A 21,710-nucleotide genomic window follows, 5' to 3' on the forward strand; every position below is an offset into this window, starting at 1 on the left:
CCCCTCCTACAGTGGCTGTTTGTTAGGGCTAAGATTTGTTTTGTTTTTGTTCTTTGTTGTGTTTTGTTTTACAAATATTTACTCTAAAATGACACCTGGCTTATAAAATTCAAATACCTAACTTATTAAACATGAACAGTATGGGACAGTAGCTCTCTTTGACACAAAGCATAGATTGCTACAACAACTCTGTTATGATGGGTACAAGAAACCATGATTATTCCCCAGGCCCCTGCACCACGCACTATTTACTTTGTGTTATGATCCAGAGTCTTGTTGTTTCAAATAGATGGCATGATATAGTGTTGTTTCAGATGCACAAGCTGGCTTTAGTCTCCCAGGTCAACGTATGGTCACTCTACCAGGCCTTCACAAGGAATAGGAATAAGGATTTTTATGATAGAAAATAATACTCCTGTTGGTGTCAGGTCCCAGGAATCAGGGCTGCAGGCTCCATTGTCTCAAGGCTTTACTGTACCCAGCACGTGTTGGCCTCATTCTGAGAAGATAGTGCTGGGTGGCACTGCAGGCGTCGGTGCTTGCTATCACTGCACCTGAGAGGGCTCGACCTTGTTGGATGTGCAGGATAGTCGAGTGTTTGTATGTCATTTCCCTGCTTCCTCTTGTCAGCCTGCCAAGTTCAGGGTTGGCTTATGACTGACGGTGACAGGGGGGCAGGTGGGGTCGACCTGTAGCCTTTTTCATTTTTTTTTGTTTTAGGATGTATTTATTTATTTGAAAGAGTTATAGAGAGAGGAATAGAGACACATAGGAAGATTATTCCACCGCTGGTTCATCCCCCAAGTGGCCACAACTGCTGGGGCGAGGCCAGCTCAAAGCCAGCAGGGGGGACCCAGGTCCTTGGTCCATCCTCCACCGCTCTACCTGGCACATTACAGGGAGCTAAAACACAAGTGGAGCAACCAAGACACACACTGGCACCTGCTTGACCTGCTGTGACACAACACCAGCCCAGAACCTGCAGCCTTCTGAATCCTAAATAGTCCATAGAATATTCTGTGCTATGGTTGTTTTCATACTGTCTTGACAGCCGGTTACCCATAGCAGCCTGTTGGCTAACACTACTTTTATCTGTGATTTTTTTTTTTAATATTATCTTTTTCTGACATTTAACTGATCAGATACTTTATTGAGTATTACCCAGTCCTTGTTCCTTGTATAACAGGTACAAGTTGTGCTATCAACAGACGGGGCTTTTTCTTCAGTGGAAGGGAAGTACTTGGGAGTAAACACTTCCGGTGAGATTTGAGGAGTCCTTTCAGGATATCTTTAAGGTCACCAAATGCAATTTCAAAACCCGACATCTAATCACAGGGTTGAAAGAATGGGAGCATTTTAACTAGGGCCATTTCTTTTTATAAGGCAACTTCATTGTGGGAAAATGTCCTAAGAGGTAATAGACACTGTGGATTCAAAGGCAATTATATTGTTAAGCCAGAATTCTCTCTCTTCTCTCCTGCATTTAAAGAAATGCCTAAGCTTTGTTTCTTCCGAGGGTGAAGGAGAGATAGGACCACGTGTGGCTTCAGACACACCAGGAAGGTCAAGGTGGCTCCTCCACGTGCAGGCTGTAACACCAGTGAATCTTCCATGCAGTGAGAGATGCATACAGAGAGAGAAGCTGAGCTACACGTAAAAGAAGACTGTCTCACAGGGAGCACGGAGCATCCCACTGTGTCCCGCCCTGCTCCTCACCCACAGTTCTAGGCCCAGCTCCTGCTGCAGTGCATTGCAAGGGCAGGTGGGAAGATGCCTCCTCCTGAGGGCCCTTGTCAGAGTCCACCCTCTTCTCGGTCGCAGCTCTCCCAGTCTACCACCCGGCAACTCATTTTTCTAGCACTTGAGCCAGTTCTTACAGCATTAGGTTGTGCCTGATTGAAGCCCAAGGGAATGAATGATTTGTTGACTGTTGCAGAGGCGAGACACGCTAAGCCTTGGATCCCACCCAGCTGGAAGCAGCTCCCCAGCCCGTGTGTTCCTGATGCCCCTGCTGGTGTTTCTCTTAAGAGCCCAAGAGTCTGCCTTGTTCCCCCACCTCCTTCTTTATAACCCCTTTGAGATCATAGGGCTCTTTCAGCTTTATGTTCCCTCTACAAAACTGTGTCGCTGAGTGACTACCTCTTTGGACCTCATTGGCAGCTCCCCCGCCTGCCCCCTAAGACCTGCCACTTCCGGGAGCCGCCCCTTGCTCCTGCCTCCCGGTCAGTAAGGCTTTGTCTTACTGCTCACCTGTTTGCAGAAGGGCTCTTCCAGAGCAGTCCCCGGCGGCTGCTCTGTTCCCCTCTCCCTGGCTGCAGGTTCCCACCTTTCACCCTCTCCCCTCCTCCCTTGTGGAAATCAAAGGTATTTCCCCCTTCCCCCGCCCCATCTCAAAGCCCGCACAGAAAGCAGAAAGCAGATGCATGGTCAGCATCACTTGCCCATGGCCGGCTCCTGTCTGCCTGTGGAAGGGACCGCTGTGACTGGTCCCCAGGGGCGGGAGCCGGGAGGGCCGCAGGAAAAGCAAAGGACTCAGTGTGCTGGCCCAGGACGGCAGGAGACCGGCTCCTGCCCGGTTCTGTGTTCTCAGGATTGAAACCTGAGACCAGACCTTCATTTGGACAGCTAGGATTGCTGTTGAAATATTACCTCGAAGCACCACGTTCCTGGGTCCCTCTCTGACCTCATGTTCCTACAGGATTACATGTTCTCTTTCTCACTGAGACAATGATTCTTATGCCTTCCCCTGGCTTTATTAGGTGACAGAATTTATATAAGGAAATGCCAAGCCAGGAATTCATGTGTGTCCCTGGAGTGTGTAAGAGTAACTCGACTTTGGGGGGCAATGTGAGAATTAAACAAAAGAAGGGCTGAGGTTTGTTGGGTGTCACTGTGTACAAGGGGGTGGGCAGTAGACTGAAGTCACGCAGCGAGGTAGGCCTATGTCCCATTTTCCAGACGAGGAAGCCAAAAGGCAAGCTCATACATCCAAGGCTCAAGGCCTGATTCCAGCCTGGGTCTGCTGCAAAGCTCTCCATCTCGCACTAGAAGCCATCGGTGTTCGACAAGACCCACATTCACCCTACAGGGTTACACGCTGCCCAGGGACGGCTGTTGGCTTTCCTTCAGAGCACGGCAGGCAGGGCTTGTCCCTGGACCCACACAGATGCCCCTGGAGGTCATCTGCGGTGGCAAAAGGCCTCCCAGAGCTTCCCTTGCCAACCCCCCAACAGTATAAAGGCGCTTTGCCGCAACACAGCTTGTGGCGGAGACCCCTTGCCCCTATGGCTTGTGTCACCCGCGCCCTCTCTGCTGAGCCACAGAACTGGGCACCTGCCTAAAACACAAAAATTCACTTAACTCTTTGTTGTTTTCTTTCTTTCTTTCTTTCTTTTTTTTTTTTTTTTTTTTTACTTTAACAAAAGCAAGATCCTGTTACCAAAATGACTTTCAAAGTCTTCTCAAAACTTCATTGCAAAGGAAATGAAACTATTAAAAGGCCATTGCCCTGTAATTCAGGAAATTGAATCAACTTGTTTGGAGCCATAAGCAGAGGAAGCCTTGAGCCACAGATTGAGACTAAACAGTGCCCTGTTCTGAAAGGACTCTGCCATTCCGAGGAGGCAGGCGCCAGCTCCTTGCGGTGTGCAGGACCCTGCAAGCACTTGCTCTGTTTGGGACCCCGCAAGCACTTGCTCTGTTCTACGACCTACCCTTACGCCCCTCTGCACAACACGAGACTTCTTTGTCAGATGCCAGCATTTGGGGGGAGGGTGATATATTTTTTTAAATCTCCATTTAGATTTTCGTTAATGTTCCTGTAATATCAATGGAATGAAATATCTTTTTACTTCAATGGGAGATGGGGAAACTGGTGCTGTGGCGTGATGGGGAATGCCGCCACAGCACTCAGCATCCCCCGTGGGCTCGGTTTGAGTCCCAGCTGCTCCACTTCCCGTCCAGCTCCCTGCTAGTGTGCCCGGTAGAGCAGTTGAGCATGGTCCAAGTGCCTGGACCCCTGCATCCATGTGGGAAACTCAGAAAAAGCTTCTGGCTTCTGGCTGTCTTACCTCCAGCCGTTATTGGCCAACCAGAGAATGAACCAGCAGGTGAAAGCTGTCTCCCCTCTCTCTGTCTGTATAACTCTACCTATCAGATCGATCAATCAATCTTTTAAAGTAAGTAGGTCAATAAATAAAACGTAAGGTGTGGGCATTTGGCACACAGTGAAGAAGCCACCTGGGGTGCCCACGTCCTGGATTGGGGTGACTGGGTTCCTTCTAGCCCAGCTTCCGCTGGGACCCACACTGGTGGGCAACAGGTGACGGCCACCCAGGTGGCAGACCTGAATCGAGAACAGACCCCTGTCTTAGGTCTGGCCTACCCCGGCCCTGGTGGGAATTTAGGGAGTGAATCAGTGGATACAGAATCACTTTCTATCTGCCTCTTTGTAAAATGAATACAAATAAAATATTAGATATATCGGTTTATTTTTTAAATTTTCACAGATTAATATTATTGAGGTTGGGTGACAGGTACACATACAGTATACAGTTGTCTCTATTAGTGTTCATAAGCAAATGGAATCTAAAGATAAATGGATTTTTTTCACATAAAATAATTTTGAGGGGTGAGTGTTGTAGCATAGTGGATTAAGCTACTGCTTCTGACATTTGTGTCCCAGATCAGGACGCCTGGTACCCTTGTGCCTTGATCCAGCTGCCCATTGGAGGAGGCAGCAGACAATGGCCCAGGTCCCTGCATCCCTGCCACTCGCATCCAGTGAGGCTCCTGGCTCCTGGCTTCAGTGCGGTCTGGCCATTTAGGCACCAAACCAACAAACCAAAGATCACTCTCTCTCTCACTGCTTCTCTCTCTGGAACTCTGATTTTCAAATATTTGTCATAATATGCGTTTTGCATTAACTTTTCAAAGATCCTCTGATGCATAGATTTCAAGTTTTTGTGTTCAAAATAAGGTTCGTTCTAAATTCCATTTCCATGAACTTTTTGATGTACTCTCACATATTTTTTAAGTTTTCCATAAAAGGTTTAAAATATATATATATATATTTTTGCAGACAAATTTTACTCCTCAGCTTCCCAAGTCCTTCCTGTATTGCTGTTCCCACAGAGCACAATCTGGCCTCGCCCCACCCACTCACTTAACACTGGTCACCCGTGGACACACTGGGCAAGGGAAGAAAGGAAAAGGAACAAAATAGTGGTTGGATTCAAAACCTTCTTGGAATAAGAAATCCTGTGATGGGAACAGCCATCAGTTGGAGCTATGTGTTGTGGTACAGTGTATGAGGCAGCTGCCGGAGATGGCGGCATCCCATAGAGGTACCAGTTTATGTTCCAGATACCTTCTGGCTAATGGCCTGGGAAAGGAAGCAAAAGAAGGCTCAAGTGCTTGAGTCCCTGCACCCATGTGGGAGTCCCAGAGGAAGCTGCTGACTTCCTGGCTTTGGCCTCGCCCAACCCCAGCCATTGCCACCATCTGGGGAATGAACCAGCATTTGGAAGGTAGCTCTTTCTCTCTCTGTAATGCTGGCTTTCAAATAAATAGATAGATCTTTGAAAAGACAGAACAGAGTCGCCATCACTAACTCACACTTTAGATTCCAGGTTACCACTGTGACACACACCTTGCCGGAAATGACACATTCCCCACTGCTCCCAGCCCAGGTCCCCGGGCTCATCTCCGAGGCTTTCCGGGAGGCTGTGTCTGATTACAGGCCCCTTCCATTGACTAAAATGTTCCAGGTTTCCAGGGGAAAAGGGGGCTACTCCGTGCCGTCCCAGTGGAGCCCCGGGATGCTGCTGCCCACGGGCCTTGCGCTCTAGCAGCAGTTCTGCATCGTGCGGCCACACGTGGCGCTGAGCACTTGACATGAGGCTAGTCGAACCAAAGAACGGAAGGCACGCCTGCTGTACATGAGAAAAACACCGGATCTGAAGGAGGTACAACAGCAGTATGACTCATTTTTAATTTTGATTCGTGTGGACACAATGATCTCAACAACATTTTATTACTTTTATCTATTGTTCTAATTTCAGAATTTTTATTTATTTATTTTTTTCTCATTGACCTGAGTGATAGAGGAGCCCGGGAGAGAGCACATATGCAACCCCCTGGGTCCCCAAATTCCCAAATCAGCCAAAGGTAGGCTGAGATGGAGCCGGAAGTCAGGCAGTCAGCCCGGCTGTCCTGTGCGTGGACCCGAGCATCTGCCGCCCCCAGGCTGTGCATCCTCAGGCAGCTGGGGTAGGACGTAGAGCCAGGACTGCAACCGAAGCCCATCCCTCTGGGATGCCACTGTGCCACTCGCTCACCTCCGTTTTGTAAAATGTAGTTAGTAGAAAAGTTCAGTTATGTGTGTGCCTCATGTTATAATTGAATTAGACAGTGCAACCCTAGTGTTATGAGAAGAAATTTGGATTATCTACTCTTTTTTTTTTTTTTAAGACTTATTTATTGTACCTGGAAAGTTAGAGTTACAGACATAAAGAGAGACAGAGAGGTCTTCCATCCGTTGGTTCACTCCCCACATGGCCGCAACAGCCACAGTTGGATCAGAAGAGGAGCAACCAGGACACGAACCAGGGCCCATATGGGATGCCAGTACCCAAAAGTAGAGGATTGGCCTGTTACGACAGTGCACCAGCCCTGATCATGTACTTTTTTTTTTAGATTTCTTTATTTGCTGTTGGAAAGGCAGGCTTACAGAGAGGCGAGACATAAAGATCTTCCATCTTCTGGTTTACTTCCCAAATGACCATTCTGCCCTGCCTCCCCAGGCCACATGCAGGCAGCTGGATTGGAAGAGGAGCAGCTGGGACACAAACCGGCACCCATATGGGATGCCAGTATTTGTAAAGATTAGCCAATCAGGCCATCGTGCATGGCCCAATTATTTACTCTTACTTAGGATGCAGTTAGATACTAGCCTATAGATGATGAAATTACAGTTGATCTCTGCTTGTGGTCAAAAGTAACGCCAACATTTTTATTTTTATTCATGTATTTTCAGCAATCAGAAAGAGAAGGATCTCCCATCCTCTAATTCACTGTGTGGATAGCCCCAGTGGCCAGGGCCAGGCTAGGCTGAAGCCAGACACCGCAGGGCCTTCTCAAGGTCTCCCACGTGGGTGCGGGGAGGCACCCGTCTGCTGCTTTCCCAGGCGTATTAGCAGAGGGCTAAGTCAGAGCCACAGCAGCCAGGACACAAATCGCCACCCTCAGGAGATGTTGATAATGTAGATGGCAATCTTACCCACCATGCCACAGCACCAGCCCCAGAAGATTTTAGTTTTGTGTTCCTGTTAGAACATGAGTTAGTTGATTAACTTGATGGATTTCCTCCATACTTTATTTCCTTAGCAATTTAACTAGATTTATCCCTGATGACTACACCAAATAGAACCTTATTTGTAAGTCAAAAGGTACCGCCCCCCCCCAAATGCTTGTCCTATTGATCGAGTGACATAATAGATGCAAACTGGAGTGGCATTCTGTGAAGTGTTTGCTCTGTTTACTTGCGTTTCCATTTCACTGCATTGTCTTCGCGACAAGGGAAGTTTTGAATAACAGATACCGAACAAGTGCTCTCTGAATTCCTCTGCTTGCGTGTTCATGTGAACCGAATTCTGTGATAGATTTTCAGATCTCAGCTCTTCACCCCAGAGGGCTGCCTTCCTAACCGCCCGGCAGAGGTGGCCACCCCTCCACCCAGGGTCTTGTCTTTGCTCATGTATTTTGCTTTTCTTTCTCCTTATTTTACTTAAAAGGGAACAGATTTCTTGTCTGCACTTGGGGTCTGTTCTGTTCCCCATCCATATGTGATGAATCCTTTTTTCTTTTTTTTTTTTTTTATGAAACCCCCCTCCTAAAACCAGCGGGAGCCATTTCTCAGCGGTGCTGTTCTAGGACACACACTTTTGTCATTCACTGGGAGTCGGGTTTGGGATGCGGTGACGACAGGGCTGTGCCACAGGGCCTGTTTGGCTGTCTCATGTTTGTGTGGTCGGGCCACTGCCGAGCATCTAAAGAGACAGGGCCATGGCAAAGCACAGCGCGCAGAGACCCGAGGGCTCCACGTCTCTTAGCTACCAGAATGGACGCCGTCCTTCTGCCTGGACCCCTGCCCCCTGGTCTCCTGCACCTGGGGATTTAGAAAACTGCTATGAACTGAGAGTTATTAGGCATGATGTTTTATTTTATTAGGTTGGAATGAAATACAGAAACCTAATCCTGAGACCTGGGGGATCTCTGGACGGCATGGACATGCTCCAGAATTTCCTGCAACGTGAGCCAAACCAGAAAGCGTTCCTAATGAGCCGAGGCCTGCAGGCTGCCTGAGCAGGCCAGCTCTGGTCGCCGGCCCCAGCTGGAGGACAAGCCGACGTCGCCACGTGGCACTGGCCTGCAAACCGAAGGGAGTTTTGCTAAAGGAACATTGAGATTTCTATTGACTTCCTTCATGCTTCTTAATTTTAAAAAATTACGCAGATGTAAATGGAATTATAAATACTGTGACCTAAGAAAAGATCCACTGGCAAATAATTGTACTATAAAATTTCATAACAATGCATTTGATTTCTTTTTATAAAAGTTTCATATGAATGTAATTTGATTTTTTTACTGTTATGATCTTGATAATATTATGTAACAGGACTAGGAATTTTGAAATCGAATCATGCACATGACGTAATGTGAGCCTTCTTTCTATCTCAGAGTTTTGTACTTGGGATTTCTGGATCCCTCCACGAGTCTTCCCGTTCCTCTGGGGGATGTCTTCCTGGAGCCTTTCCCCCGGCTTTGATCCTGTCAGGTGTGACCTCTGCCAACTTACCTCAAGACCAAGGCAATAATGCCCCAGTGAGGATGCCAGACTTTCCTGCTCTGCAGTTAACGTTCCTCCATGTGGGTTTGCTGGAAGGCATGAAAAGCTTTGACGCTGCCACGGCACCTGCCGGTTAACGTCGTGGGCTGGTGGCTTCCATCTCTTGTGCTAAGGTCTCATTTCCTTTTCAGCACACAAGGGTTGTCAGTGCCCGGGATGCCATTCTCACGTCTCCCACAACTGGCAGGAACTTTGCCTCCTTTACCCAGCACCTTGTCTAAAGTTGCACAGGTGGCTGTCTTGAATGCCCTGAGGGAGAGAACTGATGCTGGGGAAGGGTTCCAGGACTCTGCAAGAGGGGGTTCTGCACAGAAGCATTTGCTGGGGGGTGGGGGGGGCCCCATTGTGGGGTGCAGGGCAGCCCTCGGGCACCTGTTCTGTTATCAGCTGATTGTAATTTTCTGTGAGCCCTTGAGCGCCTCCAACTCTCACTCCAGCTGAATTCCACTTCCACAGCAGTACTCGTTTCCCCTTCCTCCTCCTCCCCAGCCTCCCACCCCAGGAATCTACTCAATGAGGAAACCGAGACAGGATAGCTTTAAACAAAGCAGTAAGCTTGGACTGAACGCCACCCAGGTCTCGGAGTTACTTCTTACTCGCTGCATGGCTGAGGTGTGACTGTGCAGGTATTGCATAGAATTAGAAGCTAGCTCTCGACTTCGAATGGACTTTGTGCTAAATAAAACATTTATTATATTGTATGATAAAAATTATAGACAGCCAGGAAACCAGGAACCATAACAACCCAGAAGGAAATGCTAAGGTTGTTAGTGCCGAGCAAATAACCTCCAACATCCATGGGAAATCCCACCCTTCCAGACCGCTTGCCTGTCCCTTCTCTTGCCCACGCTCGCCCAGCGCCGCCGCCTCTGGTTCCTAAAGCTGTTTCTGTGGTTTGAGCAACCTAGAATAGTTCTCTCATATCTGTTTTCCCCCAGCCACTTCTGTTTTCTACTTTAAGACAAGAAAAAAAAAAAAAAAAGAAACCCAGTCTTCGTTATTTCTACTGCCTACTGTTTCTTTTTAACTTTACCGTCTTAAAACTTAATGTCTTTCACATGGAAAAGCTAACAATGGCTGGTGTGGCAAAGACTGCAGACAATAAAGTTACCTTATTACCCATGAGAACAAGCTCACGTGTCTTTTATGTTGAAATGGAAATGTGTAAAAAGAAGAGAACGAAAGGACTATGGTGTGTGTCTTTTCAAGATTTATTATCTGAAATGCAGAAAGAGAGAGGAGAGCGATCTCCCAGTCCCTGCCTCACTCCCCACATGACCACAACAGCCAGCCGGCCACTGGAAACAAGGCTTTTTGCGTCTCTCTTTTTGGGGACCCTGATCTCGACCCGATAACTCCACTCTCTCAACTTCACCCGAGTCCAGTGATTTCACATAGGGCCCTTCTGATCCCATCACAGTGAGGGTTAAAACTCCAGCATAGGAACTTGGCGAGGACAGAGCATCTGGTCCCCAACCAAGGCTAATCCCTGAAAGTGCAGCTAAGCCTCATCAGGTGGGTTCCTGAGACAGTTGGAAGGGAAACCCTGTCCCATCTGAGCAGCTCCGGGGGCCGCGGCCTCTTTCTCCTGCAGCACACCGTTATTACAGAAGGTGAATGGGGGTACAGGTACGCGATAAGAGGAAAATCAACAAGGGCATACATACACCCGTTTTCTATAAATGAGTGTCAGTGTTGAAAATTTGTGTTTTCATTCATCCTTAGTGGGTACATTCCCCTGGAAATAGTGGCAGTAATTAGTATCAACTGCAGCAAGACGGAGGGAAGTGGTTATACATTTCAAATACAGACCACAGGGACCTTTTCCGGCATATCCACAGTCATGTGAAAATAACAATTCTGTGAGAAAAGAAGTTTCACTTGAGGCAATGAACTTGGTACACACACATTCATGCCAGTGAGTAGTTGTTGAGCCTTTGTTCGGTTGAATTCCTCCTTGTAGTTCCTTTTTCTGATCAAATGCAGGTTGGCACACCTAGTGCACCATGTACATATAAGCTAGGAGGAGTGGCTTTGCCACAGGTTCCCGTTCTGCTCACGTGAGCCAACAGCTCTTGCAGCTGCTTGGTTCACAGAGCCCAGAGGCTCACCTGAATTTTTACCCGTGGTAGAATGGCTATAGCATTTGTCAGCAACAACAACAACAACAACAACAAAATATATATATATGTCTTCAAATGATTTAAAGGCATTGGATTTCTCTTGACATTTTGATACCTCGGTAGCTAAAGATGGAGGGTATGTGCAGATACAGGGAGTCAGGTGGGTTATGAGAATCTTGCATTCCACATGAGAGGGAACAAGTCCTTTCTCCGCTTCTAATCCAGCTCCCTAACACACCTGGGAGGCGGCAGACGATGGCCCAAGTTCCCGGGTTTCTGCCACACCTGTGGGAGGCTCAGAGGGCACTGCTGCTGTAAGCGATCGGTAACCACACGCCTGAGGAGGTGACCAAAGGGAACACGGGGCAGCACTGTGTGGGTAGAGCAGAGTAAATCAGCAACCTCAGCATCACTATCTAGTGACTACCTTTCCAACTCATGGCTACTCCACTTCCAGCTCCCTACTAATTTGCTTGGTAAGCAGTGGAGGATGGCCTAAGTGCTTGGGCTGCCACACTGCTTGGGAGATCCAGACAAACCTCCTGACTCCTGGTCCACCCCCTTTGCTGGGGCCATTTGGAAACTGAACAAGCAGATTAAAAACTTTTTTGTCTCTCCCTCTCTAATTCTTTCAAAAAGTAAGTAACAAGCCTTAAAAAGATACAAGGAGGACTATGGAGGGACACTAAATTTTTAAAGAAATCTAGGTGGGGTCCCCGGCACAGTAGCTCAGTGGCTACAGTCCTCGCCTTGAATATGCCAGGATCCCACACGGGTGCCGGTTCTAATCCCGGCTGCTCCACTTCCCATCCAGCTCCCTGCTTGTGGCCTGGGAAAGCAGTCAAGGATGGCCCAAAGCCTTGAGACCCTGCACCTGCGTGGGAGACCCAGAAAATCGGCTCAACTCCAGCCATTGTAGACACTTGGGGAGTGAACCAGTGGACAGAAGATCTTTCTGTTTCTCCTTTCTGTAAATCTGCCTTTCCAGTAAAAATAAATAAATCTTTAAAAAAAAAAAAGAAGTCTTGGTGGAAGTAAGTCTCAAGGAAATAATAATAATAATAATAATGGTAATTCCTCTGGGATGCAGTGTGGGAAGGTCAGAGGAGCCAGGGTCTCATGTTCCGTTCTATGTGTCGTGATTGAAGCAGACTCAGGCCAAGTATCACAGTGTTTAGAGGAACAAGAACAAAATAGTGACAGCTTTGACAAAGTGCTTCTCAAGAGGGAAACATAAAAGACACAGCGCAGTTCAGTCTGAAAGTGAATTTAGAAACACAGATGGTAATTGTTTTCAAATGCTTCAAAATACGGGAAAGAGAATTGGCTAATCTTTCCTTGCTTCACAGGTCAAAACTTGGAGAAAGAGTTGGAAAATAGGAGATGCCTTTAGTTCAGTCAAAGAAGTGGCTTCTAATCGCTATTTTATTAAAAAGACACTTCGTGGCTGCTAACAGTGTTCCGAAGTAGCCTGTAGCTGCCGGGAGTGTTCCAGAGGTTTCCTTCCTCGAGGTGATATTTGAACTCTCCAGGCTCTGAGGTCTCCTCCGAAGGTTAGCATTGCAACAGTCCCAACCACAAGCTGGCCCTTGGAGAAAGGCATCCAGGTGATGCTTACCAGCATCATTGTTGATACTATGGACATGGGGATGGGATACTAACTGGTGTACATCACCACACTAAAGACAAAGTTGGAGTAAATGTTTATTCTCTTCCTTCGTTATTATTTAAATTTGGAAGATAAAACATGCAAATATCACCCACTTCAGAGGGCAGAAAGAAGAGAAAGAGCAGAAACCTGCTTTGTGGCACAGCTTAAGCCACTGCTTACTGTACTACATCCCATCGCAGAACGCCGGTTCAAATCCCAGCTGCTCTACTTTCGGCCTAGGATCCTGCTAATGTAACTCAGAAGAAATCAGGGGATGGCTCTCGTGCCCCCCTGCCACCCATCTGGGCAATCAGGATGCAGTTCCTGGCTTTGGCCTGGCATAGATCCGGCTGTTGTGACCTTGTGTGGAGTAAAGAAAAACGTGGAAGATCTCTCTTTCTGTCCCTCCCTCTCTGTTGCTCTGCGTTTTAAAGCAAATGATACTGAAATCAAGAAAAAGAAAGAAGAAAAGGGGAGAAAAGCGGAGCCAGGACCAGCATTCCATGTGGGCACCAGTTCTAGTCCTGGTTGCTCCTCTTTGATCCAGCTCCCTGCTAATGTGCCTGGGAAAGCAGCAGAAGATGGTCCCTGCACCCATTTGGGGACTTGGAAGAAACATCAGGTTCCTGGCTTTGCACCACCAGCCTCAGCCATTGTGGCCATTTGTAAAGTGAATGAGAGGATGGAAGACTTCTCTCTCTCCCTGCTGTTTCTGCCTTTCAACTAAATAAGTGTATAAGATGTATTATCTTTAACCAAACAAAAAAAAAAAAAAAGAGGGAGAAAAGAATAAAAAGAAAGGAAGAAAGAGGAAAAGAGTTGATGAAAAATCAATCTCCTCACCATCTCTCAGGTACAAAGAGACACCCACTTCCCGCACGGGTACTTTTCCCCAAGTTCACAGATCCCCGGTGCCTCCCGCCAGCAGACACCTGCTCTGTTCTCCACCTTCTTTACTTCAATATTTACAGGCTTGCTGCATGCAATGATGGTCTAATTTTTTTTTTAGTGCTTTTTTTTTTTTTTAGAAAGTCAGATTTACAGAGAGAAGGAGATACTGAGAAAGATCTTCCATCTGCTGGTTCATTCCCTAAGTGGCCACAATGACTGGAGCTAAGCCAATCCAAAGCCAGAAGCCAGGAGCCTCTTCTGGGTCTCCCACGTGAGTGCAGGCTCCCAAGGCTTTGGGCCGTCCTCCTCGACTGCTCTCCCAGGCCACAAGCAGGGAGCTGGATGGGAAGTGGAGCAGCTGAGACTCGAACCGGCACCCATAAGGGATCCCAGCACATTCAAGAGGAGGACTTTAGCTGCTAGGCTACCGTGCTGGGCCCAGTCTAGTATTCTGTTGTATAAACATACGGTAATTTCTTCCATCAAGCACTCTTTGTTGGATACGTAAATTATTTTTATTCTTTGAATCTTACAAGCCCTGCCTTCAAGATTATCTTTGTAAATATGTCATTTCCTTGCATCCCCCAGTTTATCTGTTACACCAATTCTAAAAAGGCGAATGGCTGGCTCATAGGAAAGCAGTGTTTTAAATGTTGAAAGATGCTGCCAAATCAGAGCCAAGATTCTTAAGACCGTTTAACCACAACTGTTGGCCACCGAGGCGGCTCCTAAAGATAAATGAGGGACAGTGATGATCAGCAACTAGAGGGAGGAAATCTGGTGGGGTCTCAGTATGGCTTCCCCCTCCTGTCGTGGGATGAGGACGAAAGCTTGATTTCTTCAGCAGGAGTGAGTCCAGACAGGAATTCTCTTTGCCTTTTAATGACCGCATAGGTTCTCAAAGGAATGTGAGGCCAGAACAAAGCCATCACCAGTCCCTTTGTGTTCCGGGAAAGTGGGGGAAGCCAAGAGACCCATTTGGCCATCCCTGTCCTCGATCCAGTGCCCCCCTATTGGTCGTGGATGTTTGTGAGACACAAGTGGGACTTGTGCTGGGAGTCACAATGCGATCTCTGTTCGGAACACGCACATGGCCCACTCTGCCCGGGCTTCCACCCGAAACGCCGCAGCCAGAGGCCATTGTCCCCCGCCTTTCTGGTTAAGTCAGCAGCCCAGTCAGTCAGTGAATTTCCATCCGGGATCAGGTGACACGAGAGAAATTCCTTAGACTCAATCTAGCAAGCCTTCATAGAAGGGTACTTCAAAAAAACGGCCTGGGGAAAATGAAGCAAGGGACAATTCACGAATTCTGTGAACTTCTTAAAAACTCTGGGCGCTCCTCGGGGCATTTCCCCTTGCTGTGGTGGGGTGCACGGCGGGACCGGAGGGGTGATGAGAACGATTTTCTGAAATGATTTGGGGATCAGGGACACAGAAGTAGCTCAACAGAGTATTTTCATGAAAACAGAGGCTCCGACTTCTCAGCGTTCCGTCCCTCCCGTTTCACTATTTGCTCATGGCTGACTCGAGTAGGAAAATCACATCCTGTTGTCCTTTTCCCCCCTTCCTGTGCTTTTCTGCTGTCTTCCTTTCTCCCCCAAAAGACGAATTGGGTAAATGGAAGATCTGGGGGGGGGCGGAATATCACCAAATTCCAGCAGGCATCCAGCAGAAGTCTGAGCAGAAAAATGTGCACACTGCAATTGTGTGTTTTCTGACTTGGGCCCCAGGGTTTGGAAGGTTTTTCCACACAGCACCCCCAGAGTTCAACTGCAGGCCATGTCCTGAGGCCTGCAAGCTCAATATGATTCTTGGAAGACTTAGCATAGGAGAAAATTTTGTACGGCCATTCTGCAAGTAAAAAAAATGGAATTCGATTTCATTTGTGCGAGAGGCAGGAAAGAGACATTAAAGCAGAGAGAGTTCCTGCACACTGGTTCTCTCTGCTGACGTCAGAAATGAAGGATGTGGGGCAGGCCACGCTGGGAGCCAGGAATCCAATCCAGGGCTTCCCCAGGGGAGGCAGGGATCCAATCACACTGCATGAGCCATCAGTGCTGCCTGCAGAGTGGGAGTGGAAGCAGGAAGCTAGAATTGGAATAAAGCTGGGATTCGTGTGTTAGCATCTCCACACAAGATACGATGTCGCTCCTTTTACAGGTGCCTGCTCCCAAAATCTTCTGAAAATACCTGCTATGGAACATCAAGATCTGCCTTCTCTCATAATTAATGAAATCAATTTTATGTCTTTAAAGATCTATTCATTTTTATTGGAGAGGCAGATTTACAAACAAGAAAGAGAGATTTTTCCATCTGCTGGCTCACTCCCTTCAGGGTCACAATGGCAGGAGCTAAGCCGATCTAAAACCAGGAGCTTCTTCTGGGTATCCCACACGGGTGCAGGGTCTCAAGGCTTTGGGCCATCCTCGACTGCTTTCCCAGGCCACAAGCAGGGAGCTGGGTGGGAAGTGGAGCAGCTGGGACACGAAGCAGCACTCACATGGTGTCTGGCACTTGCAAGGGAGAAGATCAGCCAATAGAGCCATCGTGCCAGCCCACATCAAAAGACAAGTTTTAACAGGGCCCGGTGCGATAGTGTAGTGGTTAAAGTCCTTGCCTTGTACAAGCCAGGATCCCATACAGACGCTGGTTCTAATCCCAGCGGCCCCACTTTCCATCCAGCTCCAGGGCCAGCTGACAGAATGTCAGCATGCTTGCTGGGTCCCTCTGGGTGACAGCCATGCCGTCATTACCCTGGAAAGCGAATCACATGCCTGGTATCCAGCTGTCGCCTTGAGCACACTGACTCGCAGATTAAAAGTCACTGATCTGGCCGCTGTAGCAGCCAGGAGCCAGGGGAGAGCAGAGCCGAGAGGAATGGGGACATTTTATGGCATTTCAGATGGCAGTAGAGCTGTGGAGGTGAAGGTGGCAGGGTGTCCATCGGAAGGCAAATGCCAGTAGGGCCTTGCTAGGACAGAGGGCCAAGAATTGGCTACCAGAGGGCCGAGAAATGCCCTTGCGAACAGGGCGAGCGTTAACTGTGAACTCCTGAACGCAAGAGAAGAAAACACTCGGCTTACATCTCTGATGGATGTTTATTTAATTCAAGGAAAGTAAGGGAGGTTTTATTGTCCAAAAATGAATGTTTGACCACTTCCAAGAAGTCCTCATGACTGGCTAAACAGAATTACAATAAAAGATCTTGAGCTTAGAAAGAGAATGTCAAAAAAGTAGCTTGTCTCTGCTGTTTAGAAGGCTTTGCGATTGTCATGCTTTTATGGAATGTTGCCCAACTTGACCTTTACAGTGGATGCCAGAAAAGGCCACCTGTCACTAGGGACTCTGGAGGAAGATGCCGAAGGAGCTGCTTGGCAGCCATGGCGAGAGGGTAACTTTTCTACTTAAAAAGATGGTTTTTGCTTGTTTGTTTGCTTGTTTATTTTTTATTAACTTGAAAGACAATTACAGAGAAAGAGGCTGAAAAGGGAGACTTCTCCATTCCCTGATTCATGCCCCACATAGCTATAACAGCTGGGACTGGGCCAAGCTAAAATCCATAGCTTCCAACCCCATCCTGGTCTCCCACATGGGTGAGGACGCAAGGACCTGGGCCCTCCCTCTGCTGCTTTTCCCAGCAGGGTACTGGTCCAGCAGGAGAGCAACTGGGACTTGAAGTAGAACTCGTATGAAGTGCCAGTGTTGTGGGTGGCAGCTTCATCTTCCGTGTCACAATGCTGGCAATCCGGGCAGAGCATTAAACTGCCACTTGCCACACCATCATCTCATATCAAGCAGGTTTGAGCCCCGGCTGCTCCACTTCTGACCCAGCTCCCTGTTAAGGCACCTAGGAAGTGTGTCTCTATTCTTAGGCCCCCCGCTGCCCATTTGGAGGACCCAGATGGAGTTCCTGGCCCCCCAGCTCCAGCTTGGACCAGCCCTGAAGTTACAGCTATTTAGAGAGTGAATCAACAGTGGAAAAATCTCTCTCTTTCTCTCCCTCTCTTCCCACCCTGTCTCTCAGTCATTGTGTCTCTCTGTCACTCTCCCTTTTAAACAAACATGCAAACATACCTCTAACAGAAACAATCAACCTTTCAGGAACCTGTAACCAACCTAAATAACTCTCCCCTGGCCGGGGTTTTGGCCTTCAATCTTGGAAATTGTCATTTTATCATGATTGTTACCTTGAATACTTCTTTGTCCCCGCCCCCTCCCACACAAAGCTAACCTTTTCCCTCCACCCACTTCCACATACCCTCATTAACATCACATACTTGCAGCAAAGAAAACGCACATTCAGGTTTACTGTCCCATCTGATGTCAAGACGCTTTAAGAGGAGTGTGGACACTGGAAGAAAAGAAGGAGAATTCTCTTGCCATGTTGATTTTGCAAAGCAAATGACAAGAGAAGGCAGTACCATCTTCACACAGTTTTATTTCTGCCTGTTTATCTCGCCCTAGCTCAGGATAAAATGTTCCCCTGGTCCTCGGCCAAAGTGGAAATAGGATCTCGTGTTTGTTTATTGTATTGTCCTCTGCATTGCTAGGTCAGTGGGGAGTAACTTTTGATTTGCCCGCCACATGCACGGCACTCCTCAGAGAGCTGGGTGCAAGCAATGCCCAGGGCAGCTGAATCCCACAGGTAGACATTGTGTAAAACCAGAGCTTGCCAACCATCTGCCCACAGCGCCAACTCTGGGCTGCAAGTGGGAACCCAAGGGCCCTGCCACAAAGCCATGCCATGCTATGCTGCAATGTTCTAATCTTGGTTTGGATTCTTTTTTGTTTGTTTTTCTTTCTGTTTTGTTTTGTTGGGGGTTTTCTGGCTTGTTTATATATATATATATATTTAAGATTTATTTTATTTTTATTAGAAAGGCAGATATACAGAGAGGAGGAGAGACAGATAGGAAGATCTTCCCTCCGCTGGTTCACTCCCCAAGCAGCTGCAATGGCTGGAGCTGAGCCAATCCTAAGCCAGGAGCCAGGAGCTTCTTCCAGGTCTCCCACGCAGGTGCAGGGCCCCAAGGCCTTGGGCCATCCTCGACTGCTTTCCCAGGCCACAAGCAGGGAGCTAGATGGGAAACAACGCCGCTGGGATTAGAACTGGCGCCCATAAGGGATCCTGGCGTGTGTAAGGCAAGGGCTTTAACCACTACACTGTCGCGCCAGGCCTGGTTTGTTTTTAATAGTCAGAAAGAGACAGCATATAGCTCACCATCTTGGCCATTTGTCACCGCGCGGCTCAGTACTGTTAACAGTATGCAATGGATCGCTAGAATTTTTTTTATATCTTGCATAACTGAAACTCTATAACCATTAAACAATTCCTGTTTTGCTCCTGCCTGCAGTCCCTGCCAACTGCCATTGTACTCTCTGCTTCTATGAATTTAAAGCAATCTAGTTTTTTTAGAGTAAACGCCAGCACCTAGTAACATCATGCTGCATAAATACTGGCTAAGTAAATGAGTGAATCTGCACTTGAACCAATCACAAATACACAGAGAGGTCACTGCCTCGTTTGTATGAAGGAATCAATACCCTCAAAATAACTGGCATTTATTAAACATTTACTATGTACTCAGCACTTCAGCTCTGTCCTTGGCCCCTACAGGTGACTGCCGAATACCGTGGCTGGCATGATTGTCTTGAACATGTCAGATATCTAGGCTCCACTGAAAACCCTGCAGGGGCTCCACGTCCCCGGGGTTAAAAGGGAGCCGATTCCATCTGTGGCAGGAAGGCCTTCTCCTGCACCACCTCCCCCCTCTCTTTGCCTAGCCTGCTCTCCATCTGGATCCCTGCACTCCAGCCACGCCGCATTCTTTGCCATTTCTCAAACATTGCAGCAGCACCCACCACGGAGCCGTTGCATTTCCTGGGTTCACTGCCCTGATGCCAGCCTCGCTCTTGCCCTCACTTCCACCAGGTGTTTGCTGAAAACATCGCCTCACCCTGACTCACCCATTCAACACGGGCCCCGCCCCAACTCTGGCTCTGCCTGACCATGCCCACTCTGGCTCTGCCTGACCACGCCCCACTGTCCCGGATAGCTAGCACCATTTGGCCTCCTACACTCACCCTTCACTTACATGGCTGACTTGCCACTTCCTCCTACACAAGGAAGGCTGTGATTGGCTTAGTCACTCCTGGATCCCAGCCCCCAGAACCAACCCTGACCCAGAGCAGGTGCTCTGTGGCACCTGAGGGAATGTGCCGGAATGAACAGAGTGCCAGAGTCGGGGAGGGCCAGGACTGGTGCGTGCGGGAACAGGCTGGGAAGCAGTGCCAGGAGTTTGTCCTGCACCTCGACTGCTGTGGAGGATGACACAGGAGTGTGAGCTTGTTCAAATTCATTGACATACACACTGAAATATTACTAACTACATCACATGTATGGAAATGATAGCTCAAAAGAGAGAATTTAACAATGTAGTCATTTGCTGAAGTTCCTCACGTGCCAAAGTGACAAAGCTGTAAGGGAAACCAGGTCTGTGTTTTGCAGGAAGTCGCTGTATCCCCCACTCCCATGAACACCCCACCCAAGGCCCCTCCTGAGTTCATTGTCAGAGGACCCAGCCTCACCTGCTTTCCGATTTCCACATCTCTGGGACAAGCTGTGCGTGGTTGGTTATCACTCTCCCATTCTCAACATTTTGGGAGCCTTCGATGGAACAGATGATGGAACGGCCTGTGTCTGCTTCGGGGAAGCCTGGTAGAAGGCCAGCAGCTACCTGTTTCCCGGGATGGGAGTCATCACCTCTCACAGGCCTGGCTTCTGGGATGAACACTAAGCCCTTTGCTCAGGGATACTTAACTGATGTCATGATCAGTTTAATTTTACTTGGCCAGCCCATACAAGCAGAGTACCTGGATATCCAGCCAACCAGGGGACAGGGTGTTATGGAAATGGTATTTTGTGACTGCAATCAAATCTTTCTGAGGAAAGGCTATCCTCCATAACCTGGTTGCTGGAAGGCCTTAGGTCCAAGCCACGGGCCGCACAAGGCCCACAAGTTCCATTTTCCAAGGCACCTGCCAGTGAGACTCGAGACTCAGTAAATCCATGGCGGATTAATACTGAAGCAGATAACTTTGTGTGGCCTGTGAATGACGTTGTAGATTCAATCAGCCCTTGACAGGAAAAAGGTCACCCCAGGTACCACCTCAAGGGGCAGAAGTCAGGCTTTTGGGAGGAAGCAGGTCTGCCGGTGGACTGATCCAGTAGCTCCCTGGAGAGCTTTTCGCCTGCCTTTCCTGAAGATCTGTCCACAAATTTCAGATGTGCCCACCAGGTCCCCACAGAGCAGAAGCTTAACTTCTCACGAGAATTCTCCCTCCTCTGTGTGTGAGTGCACCTGTTACAAGGTATGCAGGGATGGCTGAACTCAGGACCTCCTGACTGTGAACGCCCCAGTGAGAAGCCACCGGCCCCTTTGTCTCCAGGGACTCAGCCCGGTCGCTGGTCTTCAGGCGTTTGCAGGGATGAGCCCCTGGGGAGAGTAATGTGCTGCCACCCTTCCCACGCCCTGCTTAGGCTGGAGTGACTGGGTTTTGTGTTGGTGCCTGTCCTCAAATGATCTCAGCTGCAAGCACACACACACACACACACACACACACGCCCTCTTGCCCCCTACGTCAGCTTCCAGGATGGGTCCTGAGTACTGGTGCTGTCTGTACTTCTTACTGTTGTACCTGGGCCTGCTTTCTGGGAAATCCAGAAGTGACTGTTCCCGGAACGGAAGTGAAGGTATCCTGTAGACTCTTTTTTTGTTAAAGATTTATTTTTATTATTTTTTATTGGAAAGGCGGATATACAGAGAGGAGAGACAGAGAGGAAGATCTTCCATCCGATGATTCACTCCCCAAGTGAGCACAACGGCCCATGCTATGCCGATCCGAAGCCAGGAGCCTCTTCTGGGTCTCCCACGTGGGTGCAGGGTCCCAAAGCTTTGGGCCGTCCTGGACTGCTTTCCCAGGCCACAGGCAGGGAGCTGGAAGGGAAGCGGGGCTGCCGGGATTAGAACCGGTGCCCATATGGGATCCTGGGCGTGCAAGGCAAGGACCTTAACCAATTGTGCCACCGCGCCGGGCCCATATCCTGTAGACTCTTGGTGAGCTGTGCTGCCTGTCT

The 21,710-nt window shown here is 48.5% G+C and overlaps 1 protein-coding gene across 1 annotated transcript in view; it reads left to right on the plus strand.

The window, feature by feature from the left end:
* NLN (neurolysin) overlaps positions 1–10,030 on the plus strand; it is a 92,913-nt gene extending 82,883 nt beyond the window's left edge. Inside the window, exon 13 of the mRNA XM_040977615.1 lies at positions 8,230–10,030. Coding sequence (XP_040833549.1) covers positions 8,230–8,364 — 135 coding nt within the window. The 3' untranslated portion in view covers positions 8,365–10,030. The remainder of the gene's footprint in view (positions 1–8,229) is intronic.
* Positions 10,031–21,710: the final 11,680 nt, after the last annotated feature.

Source organism: Ochotona curzoniae, unplaced genomic scaffold (genome assembly GCF_017591425.1).
Source record: "Ochotona curzoniae isolate NIBS_2020 unplaced genomic scaffold, NIBS_Ocur_1.0 contig_2754, whole genome shotgun sequence".
Taxonomy (NCBI): Eukaryota; Metazoa; Chordata; class Mammalia; order Lagomorpha; family Ochotonidae; genus Ochotona; species Ochotona curzoniae.